The sequence below is a fragment of the Brassica oleracea genome, chromosome C1 (genome assembly GCF_000695525.1).
Source record: "Brassica oleracea var. oleracea cultivar TO1000 chromosome C1, BOL, whole genome shotgun sequence".
NCBI classification, from domain to species: domain Eukaryota; kingdom Viridiplantae; phylum Streptophyta; class Magnoliopsida; order Brassicales; family Brassicaceae; genus Brassica; species Brassica oleracea.
Window position 1 is genome coordinate 8608660 of NC_027748.1, and position 26150 is coordinate 8634809.

A 26150-nucleotide genomic window follows, 5' to 3' on the forward strand; every position below is an offset into this window, starting at 1 on the left:
CATCTTCTACTAAACCGGACACAATTCACTAAACCTCCAAACCAGACCCAGCACCAAAAAATTCTCGAGTAGATGTCCCATATTTTTGACTTTAACCATCATCACTTATATTTGTAAAAAAAAATAAAAAATAAACCGAAATCCATATCATAATAAACCGAGTAAATTGAACTTCTTGTTTGATTTACATGTTTCATTTAACAAAAAAACATAACTATAACCAGATTAGAGAAAAAAAATTATACCATTGATGATTTGGTTTAACACTTTATAAACTCATTAGTTTAAAATATCATAATCACGAAATAAATTACCGAGAAAATAATGACTTAAAATTTTAAATCGTTTCTGTTTTCAAACTGAAATCCACTAAATATACTCATATGAATGTTAGATAAGAAAAAAAAATGAAAGTTTGAATTACTTTTTGAATTTAAAAATGAAAAAGGTTCTTCCTTTTGATTTCTCCTTCATCCTCTTTTAGTGGGTTTCGTTCTCCTCTGTAAGAGTTTGCTTCTATCCCTAGATTCAAGGAGACAAAACCGCTAAAATCAGATTGAAGATTTGCTTTGCTTCATTGGGAGGGTTTAGAGTTGGTGACTTTCTCTCTGTTTCTTCTTCTTCTTCTGCCAAAAGAGGGCTTTTTTTTATTTGAAAGACTGGGTTGATTTGTTTCGGTTTCGTGGACTCTTATCAATCTTCAGATCGTGCAAAGCTTTAACCTTTACTCTAGGGTTTTGGGTCTTTCTCTTTTTACAGGTTATATGAATCTCAGTTTATTGTTTGAATGTAACTTGTTCTTATGAGCCTTGTAACAATGAAACGGGTAAAAAGCGAATCTTTCAGAGGTGTGTATAGTCCCAGCAGGAGGTTCAAGTTGTCACATTTGTTGCTGGCTACAGCAGGTTTTTACTTGGTTTTCTTAGCGTTTAAGTTCCCACGTTTCATCGAGATGGTCGCTATGTTAGGTGGAGACACTGGTTTAGATGGGACGTTAAGGGATACTGCAGATGTTAGTTTAAGCGGGTCATTACGCAGTGACATGTTGGATAGGAAGCTAGAAGATGAGGAGAGTCAACATGGGCCTACTTCTACTGCTCAGAAGTGGCCACCACCAGAAGAGAAGAAGATGAATGAGTCTAAACCAGTTAAGCAGGTTCCGTTTCGGTACGGTAGAATATCAGGAGAGATCATGAGACGTAGGAACAGAACTAAGCACATGTCTCCTTTTGAAAAAATGGCTGATGAGGCTTGGATGCTTGGATCCAAAGCATGGGAAGATTTGGATACGTTTGAGATGGAGAACATTGAAGAGAGTTCTGTGAACGAAGGAGTGGTGGAATCATCATGCCCTTCTCAGATCTCAATGAGTGGAGATGACTTGAATAAAGCTGATAGGATCATGTTGCTTCCCTGTGGTCTTGTTGTGGGTTCTTCTATTACAATCCTCGGAACTCCACAGTACGCACATGAAGAATCTGTTCCGCAGCGTTCGAGGTTCACAAGAGGTGATGGGATGGTTCTGGTTTCGCAGTTTATGGTTGAGTTGCAAGGGCTGAAGACAGGAGACGGGGAGTATCCTCCTAAGATTCTTCATCTCAACCCGAGGATCAAAGGTGATTGGAGTCACAGGCCGGTCATTGAACATAATACTTGTTATAGAATGCAGTGGGGGGTTGCTCAGAGATGTGATGGGACTCCATCCAAGAAGGACGCAGACATGCTTGGTAAGATCTTTCTTCAGTTGCTGTGTAGTTTAAGTTTCTTTTTTGTTCTCTCTTCATCTAAGTATGTGTATGTTTCCAGTTGACGGATTCAGAAGATGTGAGAAGTGGACGAAGAATGACAACACTGACATGGTGGACTCAAAGGAGTCCAAGACAACTTCTTGGTTCAAACGGTTTATAGGACGTGAACAGAAACCAGAAGTCACTTGGTCATTCCCTTTTGCGGAAGGAAGAGTCTTTGTCCTAACTCTGAGAGCTGGAATCGACGGTTTTCACATAAATGTTGGAGGAAGGCATGTGACATCATTCCCTTATCGACCGGTATGTTTCATCAGATGAGCATTCTACATGTTGTATGCTTTATTAACGAATTGATGTATATATTGTGACTTCTGGCTTCTCAGGGATTCACTATAGAGGATGCCACAGGGCTGGCGATAACAGGAGATGTTGATATTCATTCTGTTCATGCTACTTCTCTTTCAACATCACATCCAAGTCTCTCGCCTCAGAAAGCAATAGAATTTTCTCCAGAGTGGAAAGCTCCTCCATTGCCCGGCACTCCTTTTCGCCTTTTCATCGGTGTTCTATCAGCAACTAAGCATTTTTCGGAGCGCATGGCAGTGAGAAAGACATGGATGCAGCATCCTTCTATCAAGTCTTCACATGTAGTAGCCAGATTCTTTGTTGCACTTGTAAGTTCTTACCACCTCTTCTTATTGTGAGAAATTTTACACAGCAGACATCATTGGAACACTGAAGAAACTGAGCGGTTTATCTTTTTTTATTCTATTTTGTAGCATCCAAGAAAGGAAGTTAATGCAATGCTGAAGAAAGAGGCTGAATATTTTGGAGATATTGTGATTCTTCCCTTTATGGATCGCTACGAGCTAGTGGTCCTCAAGACAATTGCTATTTGTGAATTTGGGGTATAGATACTATACTCTGCTATGGATCAGTACATTAACAGCTTCTCTCACTGTAGTTATGTTACTTGTTTAGCTGATTATGATGGTCTCTTCTCAGGTCCAGAATGTGACAGCTCCTTACATAATGAAATGTGACGATGACACATTCATCAGAGTGGAATCAATCTTGAAACAAATCGATGGAGTCCTTCTGGAACAATCTCTCTATATGGGCAATCTAAATCTTCGGCATCGTCCTCTTAGAACTGGCAAGTGGGCAGTTACATGGGAGGTACAGTGGCTTGTTGTTCTTTGCCTTTGTACACTCTTGTTTGTATGTTTCAGAAGCCAGAAGCTGCTTTAGATGCTAAATGCTGTCTGCTTATTTTACTGTAACAGGAGTGGCCAGAATCTATATATCCTCCTTACGCCAATGGACCTGGATACATAATTTCAAGCAACATTGCTAAATATATAGTTTCTCAGAATTCGAAACAAAAGCTTAGGGTCAGACTCTATCTTATATGCTTACTCTCATCTCCATTTCTTCTTGAAATGACTTTGAGGTAAACTATTTGGATATTGTTGTCACAGTTGTTCAAGATGGAAGATGTGAGCATGGGAATGTGGGTGGAGCAATTCAACGCCACGATGCAGCCTGTGGAGTATTCACACAGTTGGAAGTTTTGTCAATACGGGTGCACTCTGAACTACTACACTGCACATTACCAGTCTCCTAGTCAGATGATCTGCCTGTGGAATAATTTGTTGAAAGGACGAGCTCAATGCTGCAATTTCAGATGACCAAAAGATTCCACTAGTCAGGAGATTTTACATGATTACAGATTTGAAACCTCTTTTTGTATTTTTCCTCGTTGGTGCTAATTGTGGTACACTTGCACAATCGGGATAACTGTTTGTTGTTGTACATTTGGTGTCAAGTAATCTCAGAAAGAGTTAAAGGCATTAAACCTAAGGTCACTGTACTAGTACTAATCTGCTGGTCTCTTTGTGTTTAGCTTTAGATGTGATTATCGAGATTTGGCTTCCATCAAACTGCATTGGCTTGATCATCTGACGATCATTGGAACAGATCTCTACGTACTGCTGAATTGTCTTCTTGATTTCACATGTCCATAGAGATAAAAAGAAGGCTTGGTTATTTAGCATACAAGAGTCATGAATTGCTTAGGATCCTGAGCAACATTCATGAGTGCTTGAGTAAACAAATCATAAAACAGAGAAACGTTAAGAAGGGTTGTGCAGGTCATTAGCAGAAGCTCTTTCTAAAGAAACTCAAAACTCATATTGCTTATAACAAGAAAATTGTAGCGCAAATACTGACCAACTCATCTTTTCATGATCGAATGGGTTTAGACAAATGCACTTTTTGTTTTATGTGTCACCGTGTTTAATCCTCACGCCAAAACCTCATGGTCGTGAAGTTCTGATACACGGTGAGAATCAATCAAGCTGAGCAACACAGAGAAAGTAGTTCCGTTGAGAATGAGACTGGGAAGCAAAAAAAAAACAGAGCAATGAGAAGCATGAGAGCTTAACAAATAATGAATCAGCAACAAAAAAAAAAAATTCTGATTGATTAATCTATAAAGGATGCATCTTTCTTCGGACAGAACATAGCGGCGGCTGTCGAAGTTTTGCTTGGAGACGCATCAATAAGGGTTCTGGAAAGTTAACATCTTTTTATATGATAAAATACAACCTCCTCGATAATAGTGCAATTTGACGACAATGCCCACACGAAACAGAGCTCAGAAACCTCTGTTCTTCTACCAGTTCCAATGTTAGACAAATGCATAACCCTCTTGCAAAGCTACGGCCTTTCATCGCTCAAGAAACTCAAACAAGTCCACGCCTTTTCAATCCGCCATGGAGTCTCAATCACCAACCCCGAGATGGGTAAACACCTCATCTTCTACCTCGTCTCTCTCCCTCCTCTACCTCCCATGTCCTACGCGCATAAGATCTTCTCCGAGATAGAGAAACCATTCAACGTCTTTATCTGGAACACGTTGATCAGAGGCTACGCCGAGACTGGCGACTCCGTCTCCGCTCTTTCTCTCTTCCGTGAGATGCGAGCCTCTGGTTTGGTGGAGCCGGATACTCACACTTACCCGTTTCTCCTCAAGGCCGTGGCGAAGATGGCGGATGTTCGGTTGGGGGAGACGATTCATTCGGTTGTGATACGAAGTGGGTTTGGTTCGTTGATATTCGCTCAGAACTCTCTGCTTCATTTGTATGGTAACTGTGGTGATGTGGATAGTGCCTACAAGGTGTTCGATGAAATGCCTGTGAAGGATCTCGTGGCTTGGAACTCTGTGATTAACGGGTTTGCGGAGAACGGTAAACCGAACGAAGCTTTGGGGCTTTATAGTGAGATGGGTTCTAAGGGGATTAAGCCTGATGGGTTCACTATTGTTGGCTTGTTGTCTGCTTGTGCAAAGATTGGTGCTTTGGCATTGGGTAAGAGAGTCCATGTCTATATGATCAAAGTGGGTTTGACAGGAAACTTACATTCATGCAATGTTCTCTTAGACTTGTACGCGAGATGTGGGAGAGTGGAAGAAGCTAAAACGCTTTTTAGTGAAATGGTGGAGAAGAACAGTGTCTCCTGGACTACACTGATCGTTGGTTTAGCTGTTAACGGTTTCGGAAAAGAAGCCATTGAGCTTTTCAAGGATATGGAGTCGGAGGAAGGGTTGTTACCGTGTGAGATCACTTTCGTGGGGATCTTATACGCTTGTAGCCATTGCGGGATGGTGGATGAAGGTTTTGAGTATTTCAGGAGGATGAGAGATGAGTTTAAGATTGAGCCTAGGATCGAACATTTTGGTTGTATGGTGGATCTGTTAGCTAGAGCTGGAGAAGTGAAGAAAGCGTATGAATACATTATGACAATGCCAATGCAGCCTAATGTTGTTATATGGAGAACATTGTTAGGAGCTTGTACTGTTCACGGTGATTCTGACTTAGCAGAGTTAGCTAGGATCAAGATCTTACAGCTAGAACCAAACCACAGCGGCGACTACGTCCTCTTGTCGAATATGTATGCGTCTGAGCAGCGTTGGTCAGACGTGCAGAAGATAAGGAAACAAATGTTAGAAGACGGTGTAAGAAAAGTTCCCGGTCACAGCTTAGTAGAAGTAGGAAACAGAGTTCATGAGTTTCTTATGGGTGATAAGTCTCATCCACAAAGCGAGTTGATATACGCTAAGCTTAAAGAGATGAGTGATAGACTGAGAGTAGAAGGTTACGTGCCGCAGATATCGAACGTGTATGTTGATGTTGAGGAGGAAGAGAAGGAGAATGCTCTTGTGTATCATAGTGAGAAGATTGCTATTGCTTTCATGCTTATAAGTACACCGGAGAGATCACCGATTCGTGTGGTGAAGAATCTTAGAGTTTGTGCAGATTGTCATCTGGCGATTAAGCTTGTGTCTAAGGTTTATGATCGAGAGATTGTTGTAAGAGATCGTAGCAGGTTTCACCATTTTAAAGATGGTTCTTGTTCTTGTCAAGATTACTGGTAATCTAGAAAATAATAATTGTTTTCTACACAAATGTTGTTTAATGTAGGAATTAGATTTGTACAATCTCCTATCATTGATGTCCCAACTATAGCAATTGGCAGGCTTCAGCATTTTTGTGACTAAATTCAGTTTTTGATACATGAATTCGAAATAAGTTTGGATCCAATAAATTTTGTACAGTTACAAATTATACTCAAACCCGAACTATTATTAGTTGAATGAGGCTTTTATGAAGCTAAACCCCCAATCCGAACCCGAATGGTTCTTGAATGGCCAAGCATAGCAATCGGGTTCTTGTGATAGAACTTTTCGGGCAAGATGTTCTTAACTCATGATTTGACTTTTTTTTTTTTTTACACTTTTCGGCCAAGAGACGGTTCTTAGGGCATGATTAACCAGGGCCGGCCCTGAGATTTAGGGGGCTGTAGGCGGTTTTTAAAAAATTCCAGCTAAAAATATTTTTTGGTAAATTTGGAGGCCTAAAACGAAAATTTTGGGGGTTTTGTTCTATATAATTTTTTCCAAAATTTTTGGGGGCCTAAGGCCAATGTTTCGTTAGACTTTGCCCAGGACCGGCCCTGAATAGAACTATATTCGAATACTCATCAAACAAATATATAACAAAAGGACGCCATCTTAGTTCAATTTTTTTTTTGTTTTTATAATTTTCGGCTAAGAGACGGCTCTTGTATCTCTTATTTGAGATACAGTTTTAACTAAGAAAAGCTAAGAACCTCTGAGGTTAATGATGGTCTTAGAGCATCTCCAATGGTGTTACCACCATTGGAGTCCTTAGCATTATTTTAGTAATTCCTTAGCATTATTTTAGTAATTTTTTTTTTTTGAATAGTTAAGAATTCTAATAAAAAATGTTTGTCCAATGGTATATCTAATTAGGAGTCCTTAGGTATAATTTTGTCCCATGTTTCCTTCACCTGAAAAAGATTTACAAGATAGAAATTAGACATCAAAAGTAATCAACTTGTTCTCCTATACAATCGAACTTGTTCTCCTATACATTCACAACATTAAAGAATCTGACTTATAAACAATATGAAAAGAATCTGAAACCGTAAAGAATTCACAACATTAAAAAATTCACAGAGCACCCAGTAGTAATACTAATTTATGAGAAGAAGATAGTGCTTCTGGGTAAACAATCTGAAGAACACAACACTCCAATCGTAATGAATCACAGAGTCGAAATCTTAACAACACAACACAACCCTCTTTGAACTACAAACAAAAATCGTTTTCAAACACTAACTACAAACGAAGACTTTCCCAAATCAATTCAAACACAAATCGTTTTGAAACCCTAATAGATTGACTCTTTCAAAATAAGAGAAGAAGATAATCCCAAATCGCATGAAACCAAGATCGTTTTCAAACCCTAAGTAGAAAGAAAACTTTCCCAATTCGAGTGAAAACCCTTACCCGAAATCTTAACGCGAAGAAAACAATATGCAATCTAGTCTAAATCCATAAATCAACAAGATTAAGGCTTCGATTTACCTTGATTATACGATGAGATCAAATAGCCTCAAGGGTCGACGACAGCTCTTTTTTTTCGCGTCTTCGAGCGAATGAGTTTTTTTTTTCCAATGCGGTTTACATATTTCGACCGACCCAATCATACCGCGCCACGTCACTAAGGACTCAATCCTTAAACCCCTTCATTACGGACCGATTCTTGCCAATTGCAGCCGAGATTATAATTTTTTAATCAAATCACCCTAGGTTAACGCGCTAAGGATCCCTTAACTATCTCCATTGTGGATGGTCTTATATCTCTTATTTAAGAGACAGTTCTTAGCTTTTCGTAGTTAAAATCTAAGAAAAACCGTCTCTTATTCGAATCTAAGAACCCCAGTTATGAAACTGAGGTTAATGATGGTCTGAGGTGGTAATTTGTAAATTTACGAAGCGCATATGGGTAAAATAGAGTAAAAACAAAAGAAAATGGGCTCAAATCCAGAAAGCAATAAACTTTAGGGGGTAAAACCAAAAACCTATGACCGCGTTTTACACCTATTTATTTTTGGCGGGACTACAAATTTTTGAAGTAAAAAAAAAAAAAAAGTTGGCGGCTTTCTGATGAAACGTTTTACCCTCTAAAGCTCTTCCCATGAGAGAAGCTCCTCGAAGGAGACGCAGAAAGAGAATCGCATTCACTGCTTATCAGATTGATTCGTTTCACTTAAAATCGAAAGCAGAAGATGGGAGACGTAAGTCACCTGGAGAAGATGGGAAGAGAACTCAAGTGCCCTATTTGGTATATCTCTTTCTACTCTCTACATTACTCAACGTGTGCGTTTGCCTTGCTGGGTTCGGATTCGAAATCGAGTCTTTATGTTGCCTGAGTAATGGGTCTCGGTTTCTTATTCTTAGCTCGTAATGGATTCAACTTTGTTTCGTTGCAGCTTGAGTCTATTTAGTTCTGCAGCTTCACTTTCGTGCAACCATGTGTTCTGCAAGTAAGATCCTCTCTCTCTTTTTTGTTTTTCGTTTTAATCTGGTCAGTATTTTAATCACATGTCTTGATCTCTTAATTTCAGTGGATGCATAGTGAAGTCCATGAAAGTGGATGCTACTTGTCCAGTTTGTAAAATCCCATTCCATCGTAGAGGTACTACTTCCCCTTGCTTTTTAAAATTGATCTTTCCTTATCGCTAAAACAAAGCTTTGCAATTGACTTAGAAACTACTTATGATGTTTGGTAGAGATTCGAGGTGCTCCTCATATGGATAGCTTGGTGAGCATTTACAAGAACATGGAAGATGCTTCTGGTGTCCACATGTTTGTTAGCCTGAATATACCATCACCTTCAGGTACTTACTGTTGCCTGTAAGGATGGATGCTTCAGCATTTTGATTATCTTGAATGAAACTGAAGGATCATTTACTTATCAATAGTACTAACTGGACGTTATTGTTTCATTTGATTTTCTGTTTTTTTTTGTTTCCTCTAAGCTGATGCTTAAGAGAGACCGTGGGATATGCTTGTTTTGATTCAAATTCTCGGATTTAATGTGAATGAAGAGATAAGTACGTTCTTAATGTGTGTTCTGCGATTTGTGTCTACAGAAAAAGAAAAGCATGTGGGAGATGCTTCCATTGAAAAGGCTAATGATAAGAAACATCAGGGTTCTAGTAAGAGCCGAATATCCAAGAAGAGAGGGTTTACAAAAAACAAGGAAAAAGATCTTGATCCCCCTGGACCTATTGTTATGAAACCTTCATCCCAAACCAAGAAAAGGGTTCAGTTGTTGCAGAATCAATCTTCTGAAAACTCAACAGAATCTGTTGAGTCAGCTGAGAAACTCAAGGATTCAACTGAAGAAACTGTGATTCGCTTGAATGAGCATACGAGTCTGAATAAAGAAGAAAATATGGCACCCTTCTTTTGGTTGAGAGATGAAAATGATGAGGAGAACTTAAGTCAGCCAGCAGAAAGTGATCCGTTTCTAGACGTTACACCTGTTGATGTTCCTTCTTTCAGCGATTTGAAGGACTCAGATCATGACAGCCCGTCGAAAGTAAGTACTTTTAAACCCAACAGCTTATTTCAATGCTCTCTTCCAGTGCTTCTATTGCACTGAGTTTATAGAGAAAGTGTTTGACCATCTTAGTTCCGGTGGAGATTTTCTTTTGTTCATAATGAATACTGCAACCTCAAGCTTAACATCATCGTACCCTTTGATGTTTGATCCCAGTTCTTCTTTTGTGGTGAGTGTTTCAGGCAGTTGAGCAAGAAAGGCCCAATCCAAAAGACATGTTTGACAGTGAAATGTTTGAGTGGACTCAAAGGCCCTCTTCTCCAGAGATTCTACCTAGTCCTGTGAAGGCCAAGGTATAGGCAGTTCTTTACTCAGATACAGTCAGATGTTTGTTTTCTTTTATAGTTTCTTAACGTCGGTTGAAATTAACTGAAAGATTCAAATCAATTTACAGGCCCTAGGTAAAGATGCGACTCAAATGAATCTACCTAAAGGAGCATCATCCAATAAAAAACGCAAAGCCGGAACTGCAAGAAACACAGTTGCTAAACGACTCGATGGGGTTTCCAAGGAGGACTACGTGGAACCGTCGTTAGGAGCAAGTATTAGTGAGAAACAAGAGACCGGTGGGACTTCTGGCACATCTACCAGGAAGGATGAAAATGTGAAAGCTAAACGAGCTACAAGAAACAAGGGCCAGACTTCACGAGTTCAGGCTGGTGTAAATACACATGTGGAAGCAGAGGCAAAGCAGGGGACAAAGAGGAAACGATCTAGCGTTAAAGTCTCTCCGGATCCCCCAGTTTCTGAATCTAATGAGCTCTCACTTGGAACAGAAGATGTTGGAAAGGGGGATCAGGAACTAACCCATGGTTCAGCTGGTACACAACCCACCGAGAAGTACTCTCTGAGAAAGAGAAGAAAATCAAGTGCATCTTCCTTTCCAAAATATTCTTCTGCTACACAACCGCGTGGCAAGAAAATCCTTAGCGAAGAGTTGAATCAAGTGGAAGATAGACAAGATTTAACTAACCAAAAGAAACCGTCTGTGGATAATGGCACTCATACCATGCAAGTTTCAGAGAAAAGCTCAACGATGAACAAGCCCTCACTTGGAGATAATGCGCTTTTGCGACGATGTGATGGACCTCCAATAAATAAATCCACATGCGCCTTTTGTCAGTCTTCAGAAGACACAGAGGTACTCTTCGCTATCTCACATTGTAGTCCCTGAGGTAGACCTTTTAAATTGGAATGTTATATTGACAGGCATCAGGAGAAATGGCTCACTACCACAGAGGTGAACCTGTCTCTGCAGATTTTAGTGGTGGGTCTAAGGTCATACATGCTCACAAAAACTGTGCTGAATGGTAAGAAATCTGAATAGTAGTAAATGCGTATACATATTCTTTTGATACTCGACTGACTGAATATAAGAAACTTTATTACATTTTCAGGGCTCCGAATGTGTACTTCAACAACCTTACGGCAGTCAACCTTGATGCGGAGCTGACAAGAAGCCGGAGGATAACTTGCAGTAGCTGTGGACTCAAAGGCGCAGCACTTGGCTGTTACAATGCGAGTTGCAAGAGTAGCTTTCATGTGACGTGTGCAAAGCTGATACCAGAATGCAGATGGGACAATGTAAGTGTTGCATATATCATATAGAAGCTCTATATGATAGTCCCTTATACGGTTCTTTTAAACATATGTTTTTGTCAACAGGAAAACTTTGTAATGCTATGCCCTTCGGATGCATCCTCTAAGTTGCCCTGTGAAGAGACTAGTCCTAAAGAAAGAAAACGCAAGCGTACTCCTCCTAAAAGGTATTGTCATTTATTGATTCTAATATTTTGAAAATAGAGTGCTGACAATAACACTCTTTGTATCTATGTATATGCTTTAGGCCACAGCACTCTCAGCCTAATCAAGTATCTGAGAAACCTGACATTAGTGAGCTCCAGAGCAAGCCTTTTCACGGAGTATCCAAGAAACTGGTTCTATGCTGTTCAGGACTTACAGATGAAGAGAAGGTATGGATCTTTTTTCCTCTTTTACTTCATGAAAACCTCTCTACTTCAAAAACTTAAAATTACAAAAATGGCTTTGGGTTGCAGAGTGTGATTTCGGAATTTGCTGAAGTGTCTGGAGTTACCATCTCGAGAAAATGGGAGCCAAGAGTTACACATATCATTGCATAATGGAGCCTGCAAAAGAACCCTCAAATTCATGATGGGGGTCTTGGAGGGGAAATGGATTCTAAGCATTGATTGTAAGTATTATCATTCTATCAGGAAGGAAACATGTATGTTTGAGATTTGATCAAATCAACAATTTGTTAAACTGTCTGTATATCTTTTCTTGCAGGGATCAAGGCCTGTATGAATAACAGAGAATATGTAACCGAGGAGCCATATGAGATTTCGACAGATGTTCATGGAACACGACAAGGACCTTATATTGGAAGACAAAGAGCTTTGAAGAAGGTTAGCTTTGTCTCTCTCTATAAGTAAATGAGATTTCCATATACTTACATCTAAATGGTTTCAATAACAAATATGCAGGAACCAAAACTTTTTAATGGGCTGAAGTTTTACATAATGGGAGATTTCGAGGTTGCTTACAAAGGGTATCTTCAAGATATGATTGTAGCAGCAGGTGGGACTATTCTGCGCAGGCGACCCATTTCTAATGATGATAGTGAAGCTTCGACGATCATAGTGTTTAGTGTTGAGCCAAGCAAGAAGAAAACTCTGACACAAAGAAGATTTGATGCTGAAGCCCTGGCTAAGTCTTCTAGAGCAAGAGCTGCAAGCAGTTCATGGGTCTTGGATTCTATTGCAGGTTGCCAAATTCTAGACTTGATATAGTAAAATTGTGAGACCCCATCTTGGGATCGTTTACTTCCGTACAAATTGAGGAAATCGTTTACTTCCGTACCAAATTCTAGACTTGATATAATAAAATTCTAAAACTTTTTATTTGAGGAAATCTTCCTTGAACATATGCTTTTACTATTTTTGTGTATAAAAGAGAACTTCATATTTGTAACAAAATCAAAACATACAACAAGAATGTTGCCAAAAAGAGATGAGATAAAATTGTGAAATCTCTCAGCTTCTGAGTTACAACTCCCAAAGGCTTTATTGTAATATGCTGTTTCTGATTCTAAACAAGTGTGTAAGCTCAGAAAACTCTTACAACTCAAGTTACTCAACTAATAGAATACTCATCCTCTGTGAGAACACTTTGAAGTGGCTTAGTGAGGTTTTGGAACGAAACCATCAACTGCGAAATTTCTAGTGGCTGAAGGAATGGCTAAGCGTATTCCATCTAGCTCTGGTTTTGCTATGACTTGACATCCCAATCTTGACCTAAGAAAACACCATTTTTGATGGAAGATATCAACAACATTTTCAATGCAACCCAAATGAAACCATTAAAAGAGTAAGAGAGAATGAACTCACGTTTCTGTTAACCCAAAAGCAAGATCCAGCATATCATTCTCTTCATCTGTTGGTTCTTCGAGTTTGTTGTAGTATTCCGTGTCCTAATTTTCAATCACAGTTGTTAACTATTTGGTGAAACACAATGCATGATCAATTTATGTAGGTGAGTGACTGCAGAGTAAAGTAAGAGAAACTTTTACCATAACAATCACATGGCACGTGGAACAGGCTAGAGAACATTCACAAGCCCCTGAAAATTTAGAAAAACCAAGTAGTTACTATCTTCGTTTAAGCGAAAAAAGTATATGATTAGACAAAACAAAACAAAACAAAAAGAAAGATGAAATGAAGAGAGAATCGTACCTTCAAGTTCTATATCATTTTCGTGAGCAGCTTCAAGGATGTTCATTCCAACTGGGACCTTTATATGAATCTCCTCTCCATCTTTATCAACAAAGATAACGTTTATCCTGTATACAAATTCTCGTGTCAACATTTGATGTTGTCAAGAGTTGAAATGTTTTATGAGATGAATCTGAACTTACTTTTCCGTTTCAGAGATAGTGCTGAACAACGTACAAAGATTATAGTTACTTGAGAAAAAGGCTTGCTGAAACGTCCTAGACTGCCTCTGAGTTACAGCCTTGTCAACAAAGAATGAAAGAAAGAGCGGAGATATCAAAAATCAAGATAAACTTTCGTCAGAGAAAACTATGGAGCCAAAACACGTAAGAGGCATAAGATACATATCAAGCCTTTGGTCAGCTCGTGGGAGCCAAAACAAAACTCTCTATTGATTGCATAACTCTAGTTAGCTATAATCAATATCCACGAAATCCGAAAAGATCTATAGTCTTTTCATAGTTAGCTAGACTACAAAGCCAACATTAGTTTCAACAGAGCTTGTCTGATCAAAGAAACAAGTAAGATGCATACAGGACAGAGCTCAGACTAACCGAAGATTGCAGATATTGGCTATAAGACCCTTGTAAAACCCGCATCCCAGATACTGAGAAATGCCTCTCTGCCCAAAGCATTAGTAAACAGAGTTAAATGTCACAGTGAATATTAGCTTTGCGTTCATGACCAAAAAGCAAAAGAGAAGAAAGGTAAATACCTCTAGGAAGCTCTTTAACAATGCGAGAACCTAATCTTGATAGCCTATGGAAGAGCATGATTCCTTCCGTGACAAAAATCTCAGCTAAATAAATAGAAAAATTAACATAAATGAGTGCAAGCAAGAATCTAAACATCTGGAAAGAGAATCAAACTGCGTAACAGAGGAACGCAGAGAAGAAAGAAAAGGTTACTACTTTTATAGATGATTCGACGAAAGAAAGAGCCTTTTCCTTTTCAGTGATTGAAGATTGATGGAGGATATGGCTCAACGAGAGGACTTAGGGTTCGTTCGTGGACAAGGACAAACTCAGTTTCCCCAGCTTTCCACTGGTTTATTCCTTTTTCATATTTTCTTAAAACCGAACAGAACCAAACCGGGTCAGACCAGTTAGTAACCATTTAATCTCAATAACACTTGCTGTCTTGCTCCATACGACTTTGATACCTGCGCTAAATTTATACGAAAATTATTTAAAAAATATCGTACGAAAAAAAATTTATATTATTGATCGAATTAATATATTTGGCCCTTAAACATTTTTTTTTTAAAAATTCGTTAATTATATAATTTGTTTAATAATGAACTGATCTCATTTTAAAAAATATTTTAGGTCAAAAAATTATTTATCACATAAAAACCTAACGTTTAGGTCGAAGAATCTCACGCCTATTATTTCGTTACAATGAAACTATGTCAACTCGGTTTTATATCATGATTTAGCAATTTTAAAGCAAATTATGTTTATGAGAATTTTACGTTCGTTTTACGTTCACTTGCCAATCCTATCTATCTTCGATATTTTTTTTCTTTTTGTGTCATTTTGGTTATTGCTCGATATAAATATTGATTTTTGAGCTTATTCTCATTTCTTTCTTTTATTTTGGCATGAGATTTAGAAAATGTTTAAGATTCAAAATTATAAAGAGATACATACTTAGGTTAAGATCTGGCCTTGTGCAGAATAAATACTTATTTTATATTTTTCTGCATAATATGAAATAATAAAATAATAATTATATATTAAATAACTAAGAAATCAGTTACTATTATGTAATAAATTGGGTTGCACATATAAATCAAATGACCGCTCTTGTTTATTCGCAACCATTTTTGAATAAATAAATCAAAACAATCAATTTTATCTATCGTATATGATGTATAATTAAATTTAAACAATATGAAGTATATATATATATATATATTAACATAAATACCTATTAAAATAAAATTATTTATTTGTATGATTTTATTATCATTGTATCTTATTATAGAAAAAAATTTAAACATTGATCACAAAAGTTTATGTGAGACTTTTAACAGTTTTAGTAATTTATACTCGTTTTGAAAAATTCAAAATACAACATATTCAAAAAAATCTAAATTTTTAATATATGATTGATATAATTGTGTAATTTATTTTAATAGTAAATAGTTAAACAAAAATGATAGAAAGCATACAGATTATTAGTAAATCTTCATTATTTAAAATCATTAATTACTATATATATCATAATCACATTGGGTAATTCCATAGGTTTTATTTAATGAAATAATGTATAATAAATAGCCACCTTGCTTTAGTTAATATCATATGATATCATATAGTTGGTATTAAATGTTTCTAGTGAGATATAAAAATCGAATTGGACCAACATGTTTTTCAATTTCAATGTGAGGCTGATACGTATGATTAATTAACTATCTAATTAATTGACACATAAGTAATGAGTTTTTTAAATTATTACAAAATTGATGTTACGTCTTTTCAAATGTTTCTCTTTTCAAATGTTCCTGAGTTAATATAGAGGTGATAAGAAAATGTACCAAAACCAATAAGACACATAAGCTTCTTCTATGAAACTCCTCAAGTTTTCACGGAGAACAACTCTTTAACAAGAAGGGGTGGTTCGAAACACAAACAAAAATTAGAAGGACTGTCCGGTTTGGTTTTATAATTGTGAACTGCTTCTTGGGTCAATTTGGGCCGGTTTGAAACACAAATTGAAATTAGAAGGACTGTCCGGTTTGATTTGTATAATTGAAATTGGATTGATTCTCTGATAAGTTTGGGCCATTGATATTATGACCGGCCCAAGCGATAACACTCAATAAACCCAACCCAAACTAATAATTATTCAACGCCATAGTCTTCTTCTTCAGTCTCCATCTCTCCCTCGAACACCCTTCTCATATCGTCGATTAATTCCTCTCAGGTAAGATTTATTGATTTTCCTCTTAGATCACTCGTGAATTTCGCAACGGTCCTTGAATCGTATGTAAACATCAGTTTTCTCTGTTTTTTTTTTTGTCGATCTCAAATGACAGATCTAGCCCTGAATTTGAGGCTCTATCATAGCCTTTTTGACGAAGGGCCTCAAAGATATTGGATTCGAAATGACGCCTTAGGCGGAGTTTAGATGTAGGGCCGTGTTATCAATTTAGTGTTTTGATTTGAATACTAGTCTATCGATTTGATTGTTTTGATCAGGATGTTTAATGTATTGTCATCTCATTGAGTCTTAATAGTCTTTTTTTGTGTGGATTTTGCAGTATCATGTTGACGGAAACACCATTTAGGCCAAGAGAGAAGCTTCTGGAGAAGCAGAGGTTGTTCCAGAGCATCCATAGGCACACTTACCTCAAAGGACCCATGGACAAGATCACCTCCGTTGCCATTCCTCTTGCCTTGGCTGCCTCTTCCCTCTACATGATTGTAAGCTTCTCTTCTCAGTTGATTCATTTCAGAGCTGTGTATTAGTGCTCATATTGTTGCCATGTTTTTTTTAATCAATTATGTTGAGTGTTTTTAATTAGCTTGAAGTGGAGAAGTGTCACAGTTTAAAACTTGTTACTTCCAGTCGATAGTTTTTTTTGCTAAAAGTCTGAATGCCCTAATGGTTTTTTTTAAAGATGTATTGCCTCTGCTTTCTTATATATGTTCATCATCTAACTATGGAAGATTTGTGTGGATGGATACAGGGAACAGGAATCTACAACATGTCCAATGGAATCGGGAAGAAGGAATAAGCACAGTTTCTCCTCCTTTCTTTCTTTCTTTCTTTTTATCCGTTTTTTTTTAACTCTTTGGGAGGTTTCTCTATGTATATCCAGTGGCTGCCGTATGCGGTTGCACTGGTCTTCTTATTCTTCTTCTCGTTGCAGTGTATTGCGTTTTTTTTGCCAAATAATTGCTTAGTTGCAGACAATGTGAAAAGCTGAAAGATGTTTGATGTTATAAAGTCCCAATGGTTTGTACGTTTTTATCTGCTTTTATGACATTTCAATTCTTTTCTTCCGAGTTCTACTTAACTTAGTAAGCATATGTGATCTACTCGCATTATTTGGGCTGAAAAGGATCATGGCTTGTACTTCGTCACTGCAGCTCGGCTCGTATCCATGCCATCAATCGTGGGTGACAATGTTATAGTATGGGATGCAATTTTGTCTAAAGCAGAATTTGCTAATAACCATGCCATCGATCGGAGTACATGATGTTGTCCTTTCCGCCGTGTGTATGGAATTATTAGTTCCATAGATGCCGGTTTATTTTCTATTCAATTTCGCCTTTGAATCAACTGTTATTGGGTACATATCTACTAGAAGAAAAAAATACATTAACAATACATTTGGTTTTGTCTTTTGAGAAATCAAAACAGAGGTGGAACACTCTGTTCGTTCCTGAAGAAGTTGGTTGGATCAATCTTCCCTTTAACCAAACCCAACTTCTTGAAGTTACCTCTGTAATACTTCTCACCCCATACCCTAGCATCTTCAAAGCTAGTCTTGCTTCCTGTGTTGTTTCCCAAATCAAGATCTCTGTAGTTCAAATAAGCTCCTCTAGGCGATGAAGAGACATAAGGAGTCATGTAGTCGTAAAGCATTCTCATCCACGTGACATGCATGTTCATCTCCTCGACTGTATTCACTCTCCACTTCACCATGTACTGTATGTTGTAAATGTTCCCTCTCCTGTGTGGATATGGAGACTCGCTTTCTGATATCTCGTTTATCTTCCCACCCAATGGCTCTAGAATCATGAGTGGAGTCTCTTTCTCGAGAAACCTTTTGGTCACTTCTTCGAAAACGTTTTCAGGAATTGGGTTTTGAACAAAGTCTGACTTTGCTTTGATGTAAAGATCCTCGTATCTTAGGTCCCTGTTGAGCAGTGTCTCTAACGGTTGTCCTGACTTCCAGATGAAGAACATTACCGATTCGATCCAGCTCATTTCCTTGCAGTCTTGAGCTTGTACTCCGAGTTCAGGAAACTTCTGGTTCATCAGAGGAATCAATCTATCGATTCCACCAAGAAACAAAGCTTGGAAAGCAGTTTGCACTCTTCTTTGACCTCCTCCTTTAGTGTTGTCGATTATGACTCTGATGAAGAGATCTTCGTCTACCTCTGCTCCTATGTACTGCCACCGATGAACGAGCTTGTTCATGCTTGCTCCCATTGGATGATGACTTATGAAGCAAGTTACCTTCTCAGGAACCCTAGCGAGCTTAACTTTCCATGACAACACTACACCAAAACTCGCTGCTCCTCCTCCTCTTAGAGCCCAAAACACGTCCTCTCCCATCGTTCTCCTGTTGAGGATTCTCCCGTTCACGTCCATCAAACGCGCGTCCACAACGCTGTCAGACGCTAAACCGTGTTTTCTCATCATTGCACCGAGTCCACCGCCGCTGAAATGCCCACCAACTCCGACACTTGGACATGTCCCTGCGGCGAAGGCGTGGACCTTGCTGGTTTTGGCGATTTTGTAGTAGAGTTCGCCGAGTGTTGCTCCGGACTGGATCCATGCAGTTTCTTCCGTGAGGTTGATGGTGATGGAGCGGAGGTTAACGAGGTTGAGGATTATGAAGGGTGATAGTGAGAGGTAAGAGAGGCCTTCGTAGTCGTGACCACTACTTAGGGTTCTTACTTGCACGCCAAGTTTCTTGCTGCATAGTATTGATTTCTTGATTTCTGATTCGGATTTTGGTTTGAGGGTCAGGATCGGCTTCAGGCTTGTGAAATTCAAGTTGAGGAAACTTGAGTCTGGAGATGAAGACTCCGAAAAGGCGGTGTCGATTCTGGAACCTGATGTGTAGTTAGTGAGATTTAGAGGGTTTTTGGAGATTGTTGACAAGCAGCTTTCAAACTGTTCTTTTGTCGGAACAGAATTGACACGTTCAGCTAAGAAGAATAGAAACAGACACAAAGCTACGTCTCTCATGTTTGTTTGTTTCTTGTGTTTGAAGTCTCAGACAAAGAAGAAGTAGTGTACTTGATCTTTGTCTGGTTTAGAGAGTTTCTTGAGACTTGTGTTGACAGACTGGATGAGTTGCAATAAAGGAGGCTCTAGCAGAATACAGAGATTTCAGTTTCAAGGGTGTTTATTTGAATTGAATATTTAATAGACGTCATTCGAAATATAATATGATTATCTTGACGAGTCGCTAAAACAAACGTTTAAGCTAAGAGTCAAAAATGTAGGCATTTTCAAAGTTGTGATCTGGAATAGTAACAACCAATATATGTGAACTACGCGTTCTATCAAATTATTGCAGTTTTCTAAACGTGGAGTTAAGTACGTACTTCCTCTTCTCGTCCCATTTTTACAGAAAGTTTTGACCAAAAGAACCTGTGAAGGTTAAAGAATTATAAATATTTTTTTCACAAAATAATTGCTATGTAACATTTACACAAAATAAAACAATAAATTCTGTAACATTATGCATAATGAGACGACAAGGAATATTACTCTAGTCGATAATCATTAGAGACGGTCACCGATCCAAGTGATTTGAGACGGTTATCGTCTATTGGCCAGCAACAATCTCAAGCTTCCAAAGCCGTACCCAATAGTGATATAAAGAGGTTTTGAAAGCTTGGATTTGAGTTAAGAATTGATTGTAGTATATAGTAAGGGAGATTTCAAGGGGTAAAAAAACTCACATCATACAAGGCTTGATGTCAACTCTACACCATACTGAAAATGTGTCACCGGTCTTACTATCTGGAAGTCTGAGGTGATTAGGGATGTTAACTACAGGGTTAGAGCTCAATCCTCTTTTGTTTATTATAAACCCAGTCTTATTTTAATAAAGCCATATTTTAACTGTATTATAATCAATGGTTAGGGCTGGTACCAGGGTTAACTCATTTAATTGAAAAAAATATTTTATTTATTTTTGTTATTAAATTTTAAAGATAAAACCAGAAAAATTAAGATATGATATGATTCTTTCCTCCAATTTGTTGAGCATCAAAATCAAAAAATTTCCTCCCAAAATCGTAAAATCGAGTTTTTGCTCCACAACTAAAAATAAAGTTTTTCCGTCAAAAAACAAAAATTGTGTTTTTTTCCGCCAAAACCTAATTTGAGTTTTTCCACCAAAACCACAAAATCAAGTTTTCCCGCCAAAACCGCAAAATCGAATTTTCCCGCAAAAACCGCAAAATCGAGTTTTCCTGTCAAAACTGGCAAATTGAGTATTCCCGCCAAAACTGTAAAATCGCGTTTTCCCGCCGAAACAGCAAAATCAAGTTTTTCGCCGAAACCGGCAAATCGGGTTTTCCCACCGAAACCGCAAAATCTAGTTTTCCCCTCAAAACCGCAAAATCGAGTTTTCCCGCCAAAACCGCAAAAACGAGTTTTCCCGCCAAAACCGGCAAATCGAATTTTCCCGCCGAAACTACAAAATCGTGTTTTCCTGCCGAAACAGCAAAAACGAGTTTTCCGCCGAAACCGGCAAATCGGGTTTTCCCGCCGAAATCGTAAAATCGAGTTTTTTCCGCCGAAACCGCAAAATCGAGTTTTCCCGCCGAAACCGGCAAATCGAATTTTCCCGCCGAAACTACAAAATCGTGTTTTCCTGCCGAAACAGCAAAAACGAGTTTTCCGCCGAAACCGGCAAATCGAATTTTCCCGCCGAAACTACAAAATCGTGTTTTCCTGCCGAAACAGCAAAAACGAGTTTTCCGCCGAAACCGGCAAATCGAATTTTCCCGCCGAAACTACAAAATCGTGTTTTCCTGCCGAAACAGCAAAAACGAGTTTTCCGCCGAAACCGGCAAATCGGGTTTTCCCGCCGAAATCGTAAAATCGAGTTTTTTCCGCCGAAACCGCAAAATCGAGTTTTTGCGCCAAAACTAAAACCGCAAAATCGAGTTTTCCCGCCAAAACCGCAAAATCGAGTTTTCCCGCCGAAACCGGCAAATCGAATTTTCCCGCCAAAACTACAAAATCCCGTTTTTCCGCCGAAACAGCAAAAACGAGTTTTCCGCCGAAATCGACAAATTGGGCTTTCCCGCCAAAACCGCAAAATCGAGTTTTTCCGCCAAAACCGCAAAATCGAGTTTTTGCGCCAAAACTAAAACCGCAATATCGAGTTTTCCTTCCAAAGCCAGCAAATCGAGTTTTCTGCCAAAACCGTGAAATTGAGTTTTACGGGTTTTCCAGAAAAACTTAATTTTACGTTTTCACGGGAAAATTCGATTTTGAGGTTTTGGCGAAAAACTCGATTTTGATTTTTTGGCAGGAAAACTCGATTTTGAAGTTTTGACGAAAACTCAATTTTGCATTTTTGGAGGAAAAACTCGATTTTTTTTGTTTTAGTTGAAAACTCGATTATGCGGTTTTGACGGAAAATTTTGCTGTTTAGTTTTTGGCGAGAAAACTCGACTTTAAGTTTTTTTGTGAAAAACATTATTAAATATTGTATAATAGTTGTGTGAATCAAAATAAAAGGATTAGAATTTAAACTCTGGTCCTATTAAGACCAAACCTGTTTAAACCATGTTTAAAAAATGAGGATTAAGATTACAAATGGGTTTGCAGTGTTAGGTTGAGCCCATATTAATATCCCTAGCGGTGATGCGTTGAACTGAATGATTAGTGTTAAAATTGGGTTCCTCGTCGTTGTCACAACAGCTTGTACAAAATCATAATCAATATTCGTACCTGTTTGGATATATATATTATATATATGAGAAGATATCATGAAAAGATACTTTCCACTAGAGGCACTTCCCAAATTGATATTTTGTCTCTTGTTTTACGTATAAAACTAGGAGTTTTCCCGGACGCAAAAACAATAATTTTAATATAATTTTTTTTATTTTAAAAAAATAAGTTACGTTTGAACATTATTATTTTTATTTTTAAATTTCAAAATTTTGAAAGCATAAACGTATTTTTTGTCATATTTCTTTGATTTGATTTAACTATTTCAATTTATTTTTATTTAAATTTTAATAAATTTAAAATTAAAATTATAAAAATAAAAATTTAAAATATATTGTAGTATATTATATTTAATAATTATTTATTTTAAATATATCTTATCTCACCTATTTATATATATTTAAAATAAATTTTGAATTTTTATTTGTTTTAGTTAAAATATGTTAAATTGGGAAAATCATTTTGTTAACTAACCTAATGAACTGATAAATTTAAATAAATTTTAATCATTTACCTATCAATTTTTGTTATTAGTGTTCCTTTAATTTTTTTTTATGCAAACTTACTTACAATTAATTTTAGTAAGATATTATATATTTATACAAAATATGGTATATAAGTTCGCATAAAAAATTATATTCATATCTATATTTTTTATTTAGCTTATTTTTATTAATGTGATATTTCCTAAGCTTTATTTGTGAAGTGATATGCTTATGTGTCATCGTCACATCCAATTTCAACGAAAAAAGATAACATGGTTTTGGAAAATTGTATATGTCACAATTAGGTTAGTGTCATGTCATATTTAATCAAAACCATGTCATTTAAAAAAAAAAAAATTTGAATGTGGTGATGATATATATATATATACAGATGACTTCACTAATAATGTCTAAGAGATATATGGTTCTTTTGTAAACTCCAAATTTGTTTTTCTAGTTGAAATCTAAACATTCTTTCCATAGAGTTAGATTTCATTTTTATGTAGTTCCCGAGAATTTTTAAAACGAATAGACCTTATTTCACTTGTTTTTTGATGATGTGATAACACCACCTTAAACCTATTTTAGTGTAGCCACTTATCCTCTCCATTAGCCACTTATCCTCTCCATTTCTGTAGTCAACATCTATACACTATTTGTAACAGGTTGGACCTCCCCTTATGTGTTTTTCAGTCTTGTGTTATTAAAATTGGTTTCTATTTAATCGCTCTCTCTTTACACATGATTCAACCTAGGTCAACACTGCTTGGATATTTCCGCCGAGTAGAGTTTCGAAGATGATGGAAAATGGATGTTCTTTATTGACAAAAAGCACATATCACACTTTGTTCTTGTTTCCTTGGGAACAACTCTGCCCGAAGTCCTCAATTTTGTCATAAAAGAGTTTTTCAGAGACGTTTCAAACTGTCAACTTCTACTTCTCTAAGCTATAGGACACTCCCATATACAGAATCTCACGGACACCACTACACAGTGGCGAGCCACCTTATAGAGAGAGTGTGCACATGCACCCATAATGTTCGTAAACCTTAGTGTATTTCTTAGCAAAATTTATATAAATCTTCTTACAATTTGTAACTTTACATCTATTAGTATATTTGTGCACCCGCTAAAAATGACTCCTGGATTCCCTCCCGCCACTACATTGACACCATCCCATATACATTGTCCAATGAATATCACCATGTGGACACTCCCCCTATGTGATATCCATTGGATGGTATCCATGGAGAGGTAGACACTACGACAACAACACTTATCTCAGCAAAATCAGCTTTCGGACCAAGCCAATGAATTCCACGCTTCTAGCCTTTATTTAATAAATTTAATTTCGGCGACATTTTGACAAAATTGTCTTTAATCTAGTGGTGGAGTATATAAGGACACAATCCCTTCCATACAATCAGGGTGCAAATCCCACCTTTTTGTAGCCACATCATTATTTTTTGCTTCTACTCTATCAATTTTCAGGACATGTTCGTTCATCCACAACCACAACGTCAATTGTCTATTCACAACATTTTAATCAACAAAATCGTCCGAAGTAGATTAGCACAACCATCACAACACACGAATTGGAACTTTATCATTCGCTCTGAGTTAGTAAGCATCCATATAGACCGACTATAACAAACCCATTTATGCGTAATGGATAGACACAAGTTCGTGGTCATGAATCGTACAAGGCAAATTACTGAACATTTTAACATGTGTCACTCATCAGTTAGATCAGTTCGGCTGACCGCTTGAGATAGTATAAGCTAACTTTAGAAAACTTTGATTTGAAAAACGATGGTATGAGTCATACATGTGAATATGACGACTATGAATATGATAATGTATTATTATTGGATTACAAATTCGGGAAAAATAACAATAAACACGTGTATTTGGATTTTCGTAAGACCGACCCATTTATTCTAAAGCCCAGCCCAAAGTTAAAAGAGGCTTATACGAACGACGTTGGTTCGTTCTTTCATCATCGTCCTTCTCCTGAGCCCCGATCTCTCCTCCTCAAACTCCATCGTCGCCTCTGTCGATTAGTTTCTCCGAAGGTAAGTTTTTTTTTCGATTACCTCTTACGCTGTTCCAGTCATGTGGTGTCGTTACTAAACCCTAAATTGTCTCCCTATTTGTAAAATTCCTGTGGATCTCAAAATCACAGTGACACTGATAGACTCCAATTGATCGGGGTTCTCTAACGTTTTAGAGTTTTAAAACTGTAGAGAAGATGCCGAAGATTAAGACTAACCGAGTCAAGTACCCAGAAGGGTGGGAGTTGATCGAGCCTACTCTTCGTGAGCTTGACGCCAAGATGAGAGAAGGTTTGTTATTCAGATGCTAAAAGTCTTTACCTTTTTATTGTCCTCTTAACTATTTATTTCTTTTTTGGTGCAGCTGAGATGGATGAACATGATGGCAAGAGAAAGTGTGAAGCTTTATGGCCAATCTTCAAACTCTCTCATCAGAGGAGTCGCTATGTTTATGATCTTTATTACAGGAGGAAGGAGATATCTAAAGAGCTCTATGAGTTCTGCTTGGACCAGGGCTATGCTGATCGTAACCTCATTGCCAAATGGAAGAAGGTATGTGCCTTACTAATTCATACAGCGATCTATAACTAATTAGTTGTCTGAGGCCAAATTAATGCACAATGGGTCTTGAAGCTGTTTCTCTAAAATCAATAGTTCTAGTAATTGCATTTGTTTGAACTGATCTTACTAATTTTTTGTCAGGCATACATGTCTCTTTAGTTTGTTACTAAACTGTATATGATCTCTCTGTGCTTTGTGGATTGCAGTCAGGGTATGAGCGTCTATGCTGCTTGCGCTGCATACAGCCAAGAGACCACAACTATGGAACAACATGTGTATGTCGTGTTCCCAAACACTTGCGTGAAGAGAAAGCCATTGAATGTGTTCACTGCGGTTGTCAAGGATGTGCCAGTGGCGATTAATCTCACCCGACATCTTCACCAGTATCACTCTCGATGTATTCTATATATTTGTCAAATCTGGATTATGTACCCCTGATACCCTGACTTATTTATTTCCCTTTGCAGAGCTTCTAATTGTCAACTCTTGTGTTGTTGAAATTAGAAAGACAGGTTTGGTATATAAATGAATTATGAGAATGCTTCTCGGTTCGATTTGGGTTGACTATTGACGACCAACCCAATCTTATTCAATGGGTGAATAAGTTATTTGATGAGCTAAAGAAAATGCGAGTAATTATTAGTTATCACTTATCATTCACTCTGTTGTAGTGTTCAAGAAATCATTCCAGGCGGTCGTCTATGCGGTGTTTAAACATGTTAGGATTTATAAGAATTTTACTCTTTACTGTTAGACATTTACAATACTGTAATAATATAAAGCCGTGGCGAGTATTCTCTAAACTGCTCGATAATTACAATACTGTAATAATTAGTTAACACTGCAA

General features: G+C 37.5%; 7 protein-coding genes across 8 annotated transcripts; 5 read left to right on the forward strand and 2 right to left on the reverse strand.

Moving 5' to 3' along the window:
• Window positions 1–425: 425 nt before the first annotated feature.
• On the forward strand, window positions 426–3611 carry LOC106309285 (probable beta-1,3-galactosyltransferase 20). Its single transcript, XM_013746332.1, has 7 exons — window positions 426–1727; window positions 1807–2048; window positions 2132–2422; window positions 2528–2656; window positions 2754–2927; window positions 3035–3142; window positions 3230–3611. Exons 1-7 carry the CDS (start codon window positions 803–805, stop codon window positions 3437–3439), a joined length of 2079 nt encoding a protein of 692 aa, XP_013601786.1. The 5' UTR covers window positions 426–802; the 3' UTR covers window positions 3440–3611.
• Window positions 3612–3787: 176 nt separating this feature from the next.
• LOC106309295 (pentatricopeptide repeat-containing protein At4g21065) lies at window positions 3788–6284 on the forward strand. The gene has a single exon (XM_013746338.1). The coding sequence runs from the start codon at window positions 4438–4440 to the stop codon at window positions 6184–6186; it is 1749 nt and encodes a 582-aa protein (XP_013601792.1). The 5' UTR covers window positions 3788–4437; the 3' UTR covers window positions 6187–6284.
• Window positions 6285–8290: 2006 nt separating this feature from the next.
• LOC106324492 (protein BREAST CANCER SUSCEPTIBILITY 1 homolog) lies at window positions 8291–12666 on the forward strand. Its single transcript, XM_013762456.1, is given in 15 exon segments — window positions 8291–8461; window positions 8610–8663; window positions 8745–8815; window positions 8910–9017; window positions 9273–9724; window positions 9928–10038; window positions 10140–10886; window positions 10955–11055; window positions 11143–11329; window positions 11411–11511; window positions 11592–11718; window positions 11803–11882; window positions 11884–11957; window positions 12053–12171; window positions 12250–12666. Coding segments are annotated over 15 exon segments (2694 nt in total). The 5' UTR covers window positions 8291–8405; the 3' UTR covers window positions 12556–12666.
• A 142-nt stretch (window positions 12667–12808) lies between these two features.
• On the reverse strand, window positions 12809–14607 carry LOC106324498 (adrenodoxin-like protein 2, mitochondrial). The gene is made up of 8 exons (XM_013762461.1): window positions 14448–14607; window positions 14252–14335; window positions 14091–14158; window positions 13680–13777; window positions 13498–13604; window positions 13335–13384; window positions 13153–13235; window positions 12809–13059 (listed from the first exon to the last, which is right to left on the reverse strand). Exons 2-8 carry the CDS (start codon window positions 14307–14309, stop codon window positions 12945–12947), a joined length of 579 nt encoding a protein of 192 aa, XP_013617915.1. The 5' UTR covers window positions 14310–14335; window positions 14448–14607; the 3' UTR covers window positions 12809–12944.
• A 1773-nt stretch (window positions 14608–16380) lies between these two features.
• Window positions 16381–17522, forward strand: LOC106295319. 2 transcript variants are annotated; one of them, XM_013731189.1, is made up of 3 exons: window positions 16381–16467; window positions 16805–16967; window positions 17234–17522. In XM_013731189.1, the coding sequence occupies exons 2-3, from the start codon at window positions 16809–16811 to the stop codon at window positions 17279–17281; spliced, it is 207 nt and encodes a 68-aa protein (XP_013586643.1). In that variant the 5' UTR covers window positions 16381–16467; window positions 16805–16808; the 3' UTR covers window positions 17282–17522. The 2 variants fall into 2 exon arrangements, with proteins under 2 accessions (XP_013586643.1, XP_013586652.1); XM_013731198.1 differs by lacking the exon at window positions 16381–16467 and adding an exon at window positions 16502–16526 and having other exon boundaries at window positions 17234–17515.
• Window positions 17523–17797: 275 nt separating this feature from the next.
• LOC106295574 (cannabidiolic acid synthase-like) lies at window positions 17798–19583 on the reverse strand. Its single transcript, XM_013731510.1, has one exon. It carries the CDS (start codon window positions 19468–19470, stop codon window positions 17902–17904), a length of 1569 nt encoding a protein of 522 aa, XP_013586964.1. The 5' UTR covers window positions 19471–19583; the 3' UTR covers window positions 17798–17901.
• A 5085-nt stretch (window positions 19584–24668) lies between these two features.
• LOC106345074 (protein BUD31 homolog 1) lies at window positions 24669–25857 on the forward strand. Its single transcript, XM_013784341.1, has 4 exons — window positions 24669–24763; window positions 24935–25033; window positions 25107–25294; window positions 25510–25857. The coding sequence occupies exons 2-4, from the start codon at window positions 24940–24942 to the stop codon at window positions 25663–25665; spliced, it is 438 nt and encodes a 145-aa protein (XP_013639795.1). The 5' UTR covers window positions 24669–24763; window positions 24935–24939; the 3' UTR covers window positions 25666–25857.
• The last annotated feature ends 293 nt before the right edge of the window (window positions 25858–26150 follow it).